The sequence below is a fragment of the Vigna unguiculata genome, chromosome 7 (genome assembly GCF_004118075.2).
Source record: "Vigna unguiculata cultivar IT97K-499-35 chromosome 7, ASM411807v1, whole genome shotgun sequence".
NCBI classification, from domain to species: Eukaryota; Viridiplantae; Streptophyta; class Magnoliopsida; order Fabales; family Fabaceae; genus Vigna; species Vigna unguiculata.
The window spans coordinates 38357530-38367732 of record NC_040285.1 but is presented as its reverse complement, the minus strand read 5'-3'; the positions used below and the strand labels follow the sequence as shown (position 1 = coordinate 38367732).

The 10203-nt window shown below is 31.9% G+C and overlaps 1 protein-coding gene across 1 annotated transcript; it reads right to left on the bottom strand.

The window, feature by feature from the left end:
- Nucleotides 1-400: 400 nt before the first annotated feature.
- LOC114192185 (chaperone protein dnaJ 15) lies at nt 401-7165 on the bottom strand. Its single transcript, XM_028081819.1, has 11 exons — nt 6624-7165; nt 5246-5369; nt 4390-4472; nt 4196-4307; nt 4005-4109; nt 3849-3899; nt 2976-3065; nt 2784-2892; nt 2530-2678; nt 2396-2449; nt 401-967 (listed from the first exon to the last, which is right to left on the bottom strand). Exons 1-11 carry the CDS (start codon nt 6752-6754, stop codon nt 743-745), a joined length of 1233 nt encoding a protein of 410 aa, XP_027937620.1. The 5' UTR covers nt 6755-7165; the 3' UTR covers nt 401-742.
- Between the last annotated feature and the right edge of the window lie 3038 nt (nt 7166-10203).

The following is a 10203-nucleotide window of genomic DNA, read 5'->3' as shown; positions in this document are numbered from 1 at the left end:
CATACCAAATTAAATCAAAGCAAATTACGTGGCAGCTTAACACATCAATATCAAAGCAGCAAGACGTTAGATAAAATTATAGGGCAGAAAAAACTGGTGTTTATGTTAGAATACTAATGAATATCATGCATATTGCATGGTATTTATAAATATACAAGAAATGTAAAAAAATAAGCACAAACTCATACTATTATATGTTATGCGGAAAAAATTAGCATGGAATCAAATTGATAATTATTAAATATGTAAAACGATAAATATGATTTACAATTATTAAAAGATAATAGTTTTAACATATGACAACATATGAATGGATATTAGGGTAAAGCATGTACTGCATTCTAATTAATTTCTATAGAAATCATCCTCTTTTCAAAAGTAAAGATTCAAACAGACAACATAAAAATATCTACAGTGTTTGTATATGCAGAGCAAGGATGAAGAAAGTGAGTTACAAGAATGAATTATCATTACAAATAACAATATCAAAATTATAAGTGTTGATGATAGGATTCTACAAGGAAATTGGATGGTGTGGATCCTGTTTGTTTGAAGGAGTGCAAAAATATAGGAAACAGTAAAACATATACTGTATACCTTCGAATGCATCACATACCAATGAACTGATTAACCAACTTGTCGGAACCAAGCAAATGAAAAATATTCCAGACATAAACTGCAACTGCAACTGCAACCCAAGCTGACTGACAGAGAAGCAAAACCATGGTTACTAACTAAAATATTAACCCAACCTCTTATCAGAACCCCTAATATTCAAGTTAAACCATTTCTTTTTGCCCGACTTGTCCTTCCCATCTGACCCTCCATCTTCACCGGGGCTCTCTTCACCAGTCATTTTGCTAGAACTTCCATTGCTAAAATTACTACCATTTCCACTGATATTGGTTGCCTTCACAATGGTGAAGGAAGAATGGATACCATCCCTTTGTTTCAGAAGCTCGTCTACCTGCATACCAAAGCAGATAAGGCCTCAATATAGGGTCACAAAGACATAAAACAAACTTTTAATTTATTCGCTTCACATATTGTTCACCAACAACTGCATAAGTATCCCTTTATAATTGGTAAAGGAAATGGTGAAATAAACTAAAACATGTTTTCCGCAATTTCACTTTTACAATTCCAAAACACACAACTCAAGTCATGTTAGACATAAACCCTGAATTCACGCGAAAACACCCAAAGAACATCTTATGCATTTAGGACTTCAGAGTAAGGGCCCTTTAACACCAGACAGGAGAAGGTTATCGAACTCTCAAGTCCAGAAACGGGTTAACAAGTTTTAAATCAAATGTAATTTTTGTGTGATTACCTCCACAATGACAGTGTTCTATTACGAATCAAATTGTTCAAAGAAATCAACACCTTTTTCAATTTCTTTCACATTAAGAATTTATATATGATTTAGGTGACTATGTAGTTTAATCTTATTTAGCACTAATGTACTATCATACTTTATTAATGTGATTTTCTACTTTTCTTTAATATGAAGTGGAAATATTTAACTATTGTTGTATTAAGAGTGTGCCTTTATGCATACATGTCTTACGAGTTGACTTTGGGTCTACGAAAGCTCCCCTCCTCAACCTCCCAAGTTTACAATCTTGGCATCAACGACAAAGTGATAGGGTCCGCTAGTTGCCTGGAAACTATAATTGCTAGAAAGGTCCGAGTGGGATATTCATGCTTGATGCTTCAACCCAAGTGACTAGAATTTGAATCTTATCCCAATGTTGAGTAACAAAATATGGTCATATTAGAGAAAGATAAAACCTTTATTAAACAAGGACTCACTATGATTTGTTGCATGGCCTGCTAATTATATTTGATAAATATTATGATTTCTGTCCAATATGACCATATCCTGTTGCTTAACAATAGAACTTCCAATCCTAGTGACCACTGTATAGGGATACATTAATAAGTTTATTTTAAAAGTTTGAATCTTATCCCAATGTTGAGTAACAAAATATGGTCATATTAGAGAAAGATAAAACCTTTATTAAACAAGGACTCACTATGATTTGTTGCATGGCCTGCTAATTATATTTGATAAATATTATGATTTCTGTCCAATATGACCATATCCTGTTGCTTAACAATAGAACTTCCAATCCTAGTGACCACTGTATAGGGATACATTAATAAGTTTATTTTAAAAGTCAATTCTTTGAAAAAGAGTACATGAATCATGTGATGATGTATATATTAAAGACAACCTAAGATGAGCATCATATGGCACAATAGTTGAATTATTACCTTTGTGTATTTTAGCCCGCCAACACTAAACCCCGGGAATAAAAAGAATGAAAATGTGTGCATTTATAAAAATATAGAGTTATGTAGTACAGTGGCACAAGTTGAAAGAACGTACAGATTGTTTTTCTTTTGTATATCTGTCTGTCACTTCCTGATAGCGCGCCAATGCCTGCAGGTATTAAGAGAAACAACAGTCCTTATAAGTCTCAAGAAAAACACTAACTACGAATGACTAAAGAAAATAATAACCTTTCTATATTCTGCTTCAAATTGGCGTAGCTCATTCCTCTTTCTTAAAATCTGAGCTTCAACATCCTTCAGTTTTTGGGTGGTATCTTCATACGATTTTGCACATACTGCCTCAATAGTATAGCTAGCAGTCTTAAAGAAGTTATCACCTAAACAATATTAAGTTGAATCAGGGTACATGTAACTTAAACCGATTTATTAACAAATAGCCTAAGTTGGCAAAAGAGCAATATGACAAAATAAATTATTCAGACCATAAACAGCAAATATGTGAGTGCCAGCCTTTAGATCTGAGACTTCACAAGGCTGAAGACCTTCCAACCTTTTAAAGAAGGCCCCTTCAGGGTCCTTGGCCATCGCTAACTGCACACAGCACTTACAGTAACCACCTTTTCCAAACAGCCCGCAGCAAAGGAAAAGAAACCTAAAGCACATAAATTTCATACCGCATTCACTGTTGAATCCATTCTATACACTTGAAAATGTAAGAAATACATTCCTGCAGATGTCACCTTGCCAGTCTTCTCACTATCTTCCTGTATAGAAAGACAGATGCATACAATATCAACAAAATATACACCTAATTGGGATTTTCACATACATTACATCAAAAGATAACTAGCTGCAGTTTGTGCAATCTGCAAATCAATTACAAGTAGCGAATAACCACATGATCTGTCTCAATATTATTTATAGAAATAATTGGTTACAACTTGTGGGCCATTCAAAGCTCTTTCACAGAAAAATGGTGTTATGATTCTCTGACTTGTGAGGAGCATCCACTTACTTTATATAATGTATCTGCATGAAGTGTTTTGCAAAGATTGGCTTTTTGGCAACTTGGTTTTATCCAGATGAGAAACACAATTACCATTAGTTTTAAATTTTTAACGGCAGTCATGGCAGTATTCGAAGTTGTGCCATCGTACTTTTCACTTTATTTAAATTAAAAAAATAACGTATTTTTTTCTAACTATCAATGACTATCAACATTATGTTACAAGGAAAAGACTAGAGAGAGTAGTTCAGCTATTTGTTAATGGATAACAGTTGAATAACCTAATAGTCTAGAGACTCTTCCACAGTTGAAGAAAACACAAGATTTGAACTCTCAAAGGTTATGTACCTTTCCCACAACAACAGGTTTTACTTTCACAAGATTTATACGCCCATTCTCAAGCCTAAATGGTTGATGGGGCTTACCACCTCAACTCACTCACTGATGGTATAATTATTTCAATCTTATATTAAACCCACGAATCCAAAGGGTAGAAGGGAGTAATTGTAGAGCAGTAGAAGCACTAGAACATGAAATTTACCTGCAATGCCAGACCGTAGCCTCCATTCACATCTTGTTCAAAGTAGAGCAACTGAAAAATCACCCTTCAATATTTCAATCCAATACCAAACCCAGAAGCAAAAAGCACAAACGGACAAGGGAATTGTTAATAAAGACATAAAAGAATAAGTGATACTTTGAATTTGCTTTGTGCTGTTGAAGTAACTCTAATTACAATGCCTGACTCGGCTTGTTGATCGTTTATTGTCACACCAAAAAAATGAGCACATTGCTTCTCTACCTGCAACAAATTGTGACATAAGTGGAACACATACACGACCAAGATGACTACTGTCTTGCTTCATCCATAGTGAAGAAAGTAAGAACCTTTCCGCTAACTGATGTTCCCATTGGAAGGGGTCTGACTGTAACAGTTCCGTTCAGAGCTTCTTCCAGAACATTAGCTGAAATGGTAGTCTTGATAGGGACACCCAGTTTACTGTAGCAAAATAAAATAAGAAAGAATTCAAAGCAAAGGAAGAACAATTTTGAAAACAAATAGTCTTGCACTAAATGTACACCTGAATAAAGCTGCAAACATTGTGTTCACTGTCCCAAGATTAGACAAATCAATCTCCATGTCCATGCTATCAGCATCAAGTGCCTGATATGTATTGGTGGAATATCTTAAAGAACGTTGCATATCAATATGAGAACTATATCGGGAAGAATATGAATTGAAATATTTAAAAGTTTGTAAGAAATACACACAGATAATACTACATAAATCAAGACATTTACGATACACCCATTAAAGGAGCAGAGCACTGAAGAAAATGAATTTTCAGATAATAACAAACCATTAGAATGAAGATGAATGCATGGATTGAGGGCAAAGAAAAAAGTCTAACAAAATAAAACATAGATAGGTAAACCAAAAAGTAGCACTTATGTACACGAAGTCAATACTGAAATAAATGACAAATATTCACAACTATCGTGTATGAAATACAGTTTTGGTTAACAAAATATCATAAATGTATATATATATATATATATATATATATATATATATATATATATATATATATTGCATTCCACTTGAATTTCAAGTTGCAGACAGGTAATATAAACGTTTTAGCTCCTCCCTCCCGGGATGTAAATGTCGAGTAATAATACAATCTAGCAGGTTCAATCATAGATCACAGGAAAATGAAGATGTTAAAACATGCTGATCATGCTCCCCAGAAAAAAAAAATACAGCTAACAAGAGAAAACACATTTTTTATCTGTTTGCTACTTTGCCCTGCCAGATAACTTAAGATTTGTCCAATGTCACATGCCATATTTTTGTTTTCATGCTGTAGGAAGAGTTTGGGAAAGAAACAGAAAAAGATGAGAAAACAGGGTTTGATTTCGTTTGGAAAAGAAAGGAACCTCAAATCCAGCACTGTCATACTGCCTTCTCTTTTCTGGGTCAGACAAGATACTATAAGAATATGCAACCTCTTTAAATAGCTCCGAAGCTTCAGGATTGCTGGCATTTTTGTCAGGGTGATACCTGTCGATTGTATAGAAATGGGTAAAGAGATCCCATGCATGTTTTCCATCATAATTGGCATACATAACCAGAAAACAACCAAACAAACTCTTGTTTTATAGAAAACCAAAACAAAAACTGACATCAGTACTAGTATACTGGTCTGAATTATGGACGAAACTTAAATGTAATTCCTTATAGATGCTTTTGGTGTTATTCTAGAATAAGAAATAGAGTTTCCAATCAATTTTGATCTGTAATGCAAACTCTGTTTTGAATCCCAAGCGGCCAACCTCAAAAACAATATAGCGGGATAGCTGTTATTTAGAAAGTTTTTACATACTTTATATAATATATACTACGTACATACACATTCTCAAAAATGATAGAAGTTACTCGATATATGATGTTCACAATTTACAATAGATAGTCACTGATGTCTTAAACATACAATTTAATACCAACAAAAAGTCAAATAAAACTTTCCTACACAGGAATCATCGATCATGATCTTCTAAATCCAATATTTCTTTATCATTTTCACCATCATTACCGAAGTAAATTTCCTTTTTGGAATTGAAACCCCAAAAACGGCCCTCGAGAAAAGCCCTGTAGTCACTTTTCAGAGGTTTCTGGAAACAACTCATACCACAGTCATCCCAGCCGCTATTCGGCCCATTATTTGATCTGTTACCGCAACCAAACTAAACAACTCAGCAGAGGCCCCTGTAGTAGCCATCTTCCGCTATGCTGCTACAGAACACCATTTAAAACCCCTAATGCAAACCTTTATTAAGTAGATAACTAAGGTGAAACTCCAAATAAGTTCTGTCCTTACCAGATTTAATCCTCCTCTCAGATCTCCGCTCCCTAGCCCCCTTCTTTGATTCAGTGCCATTTGTAACATGAGAAGTTATTACTACTACAGATTATATAAGAATGTTATCACCCTCAAAAGTTCTTCAATGAGCTATCTCACTTAAGAAGACACGCTAGCGTTTTACATAAGAAAAAAAAAATCAGGGAAACCCTCTTTCTCATTGAATAAAATTATCCAGAATCCAACAAGATGGACACTACTTCATTTGCATAGGAAAGGAAACCACTTAAAAACAAAACAAGAAAACCTAACGCACTTAAAGCAAACAAAGACAGCAACTTCCCAAACAGACAGAACGACATATGCAGGTACCCACATGAAAGTTTCAAACAATACTAAACACACACAAAATCAAGAGGGGAAATGAAAAACCAAAAGACAAGAAGGAAACGTACTTAAGAGCAAGCTTTCTGTACGCCGTTTTAATTTCTTGATCGGTTGAATCCCTTGACACGGACAATACCTCGTATGGGTCACGTCGATTGGCTGGGGTAGACGGTCCTTCCATTTTTGAACCCATTCCCATTTACTACCCCTTCTCTCTCTTTCTCTTCAAACACCGTGCAGCTCCAAAGGTAATAAAAAAACGACCTTTGTGTTTCAGAAACAGTGTGGCATGTTACTCATCGACCCAGCTGCCCCAAGATTCGAATTCAAAAGCAAATAAGATGTTCCCAGCGAAGGAGGACGGCACGCGATTCAAAGCAGCATTGGATCGGTCGTGAGTTGGCTTCTTTCCTCGGAATGGTAAAAAGCAGAAAATTTGCGATGTGGAATTTGGGATCTAAGCGAAACCGTGAGAGAGGTCAATTTGAAATGAAGGAAGCGAAAGAAATATTGGGATTGGATTTTGAATTTGCAGGAAGAGAAAGAAGCTCGATTGAGTCTCGTAGGTATGGCTTCTGTGTGATACGTGCCGCTCCAAGACAAGTTCTTTCTTTTTATTTATTTTATTTCATTTTTTAGTTTAATTGGGAATTACGAATGCTCAAGGGTTAACGTTTGACCCCAATTACACTCCGCAAGTTTTCATTCACCGGTTTTTTAAACTCGTGTGGCTGGATTTTATTTTTTTGACATGTAATTTAGACTTGTTACGATGACATCAAAACATTACAGGCAAATTATACTTTTAGATATTGGTAAATATTTTTTAGTCCGTTCAAAATAAAATTTTATTTATCTTTGATAAATTAAAGTATTAAGTTTTATTTTAATTTTTAACTATAAAATCCTAAAAATTAGATTAGTATCTAACTTGTTCAGCGAATAAATCGCATATTAAACTTTATTTCAATAAAGTACTGATAACTCAACCCAAGGTTTGAGCACAATAAGTTAATTTTGGCTCGTTCAAAGAATTGTTACAATTATCACGGACAGATTTTATAAAAAATTGTTTTGCTAGGTGAGAATATGGTTCGTCTAGTAACTTCAAACATTAACCGAGTCTCATCTAACAACTTTTTTTTTTTAAATCGAATGTTTTCACAAAATTAATTTTGTTCAATGAATTTACATTATTCAAAAAGACAAAATTGATAACCAGATTAACTCGGTTAATTAAAATTTAAATTATTCAAAATACTTAATTGAGATGCAAACTTGAGACGTGGACTTATGAAATTTTGATAATCATATTATAACATGAGATATTATGAGTTGTATAATTACAGTATGAAATATTATGAGTATTTAAAATTTTTAGAATTTGTAAATATATGAGAAATATAAAATATATAACAGGCTTAAGTAAAACTGTCAAAATGGGTTGGAACTTGCGAGCCAACCCTGCTCACCACGGGTTCGGGTTGGGTTGAAATTTTTTTACAAATTTCAATACGAGTTGATTTTTGACCCGACTCATCCGGGTTGAACCCGTGGTGAGCCGGATTGGCTCACCAACCCCCAGATAAAAGGGTTACACAAGTGTTTTTTATTAAGTTGGCCTTTACATTTGGGTAATGTTAGTTTTTGTTTTAACCAACACATAAATAATTTGTATTTTTTTTATTTTGGTTTGTATTTGGATTGTATTAAAGTTTATTTATATTTTAATTAGATTATAATTTAGTTTTGACTTAAAATAAAATAAATAAATATATATATATATATATATTATTTAATTAAGTGAACCCGTGAGCCAACCTGTTTACCCCGCCAACCCATGGTGGGTCGGGCTGGGTTCAAATTATTTTGGCTCGCTAAAAAGTGAGCTGGGTTGGGTTGACTCACTAAATCATCAAACCGTAGTGGGTCGAGCCGGATTGGATGTGTTATAAGAGGAATAATTTATTATATTATTTTATTCATATATATATATATATATATATATATATATATATATATATATATATATAATACAAAGTCAAATGAGTTCATGTATTCTTTCTGAAAGTAAAGTTACAAAATTATTGATCCAAGAATTTTCTCTTTTCAAATACAAATCTAAATAATATACAAACTTAAATGAGTACGAACTTAAGCGAATATTTATTATATCCTCCAATGTTATTAAAATTAATTTAGTCTTCCTTAGTAATAATAATATTCTAAAATTTGGAACCTAATACAAGATATATGATCATAACATATTTTTAAGTGGAGAGAATTAATTTTCTTATTTTGATTATAACAATGACAAAATCATAAAAAAATAAAAAATATATATTCTACTTAAAAACCTGTTTGATTAAAATTGATTATTATCTTCCACTATAATAAAATACGTTCAAACTAGGAGAAAGATGAGGTATTAAAGAAAAAAAATAAATAAAAGAGGGAACCGAGTCTAGCTTCATTAAATAAGTGATTTTCGCGATAAATAAACTCAAATGTTTAAAAAGGTTTAAGATAAAATATATTTTAGATTGATATTTTATTTTTAGTCCATACAAATATTTGGGTTGATTTTTAATAGTTGCGTCAAATTTAGTAAGTAATTTTGTACATAACAATATGTTTGACACGTCTATTAACTGTATTCATTATTTTAGTATTTCGTGTTGTTATCAATTAAATTAATCAAGTACATCGATATATATTTATTTTTGTTAAGCATTTTGGTTATGATCAAGAATAAATTGGTATCTATTTTTTTTTAATATTTTTTAAAGGTGGGTGAATAAATTATTTAAATGAGTTAAATATCAAAATAATAGGAGAACTACTTTTTTTTTCTCAATCCAAATAAAAGATAACAGCTTGAGTTTGTATAAGTATTCAAATTAAAAAAAAAAATTCGATAACAAGTAAATCTAATTAGTATACAATACCTTATATATATATATTTGCAAAGATATTTCGGGACCACTTAATAAAAAACATTGATCTTATTAAAGGAATCCATTTAATTTTGATGACCAAAAATAAAGTATCCAAATTTTATAGGACCAAATTCATAGATTAAAAGTGAATCAAATTTCTTTTGTCTCGTTTGTCTTTGTTCAATTTAGTAAAATTATTTATATTTAGGGTCCAATACCAGAAAAAACAAACTAAAATATAGTAGAGAGAAAATCCTACTTAATAAAGTATATATATATATATATATATATATATATATATATATATATATATATATATATATATATAAATTATTAAAATAAAGTAGATTGTTCTACTTATTATATTTTAGTTTGTTTTATCTAATAATCAACGTGGCAAAAAAAATCATAAAAAAATATACAGCTAAAGAATTGCCAATTTTATTATAAGTTGATGAAGTTTTTTTGTACCATGTAAAATTAGCAATTCAAATCAATAACTTTAACATTTTTTTTTGTGGTTATAAATTTAGGGAAAGGGATGTTGAACGTATTTTACTCTTTAAAAGAAGTACACATGTCCTTCACTTTCTTTTTAATCAAATGGGTCTAAACAATATTATACTTTTAACTCTTCGAGTAAGACAATGAAGAGAGAAAGCAAAAAATAATGTTTTTTAAATAATATACTCTAAGCCATTTAGGTTGG

What these genes read in the sequence shown, in the direction of transcription:
- LOC114192185 (XM_028081819.1), bottom strand. Translation starts at nt 6,754, where the DNA reads ATGGGAATGGGTTCAAAAATGGAAGGACCGTCTACCCCAGCCAATCGA. An exon ending in ATGTTTGCAGCTTTATTCAG is followed by an intron (nt 4,308 to 4,389) that starts GTGTACATTTAG and finishes ATTTTGCTACAG; the next exon opens with TAAACTGGGTGTCCCTATCA. An exon ending in TTGAAGCAGAATATAGAAAG is followed by an intron (nt 2,450 to 2,529) that starts GTTATTATTTTC and finishes TAATACCTGCAG; the next exon opens with GCATTGGCGCGCTATCAGGA.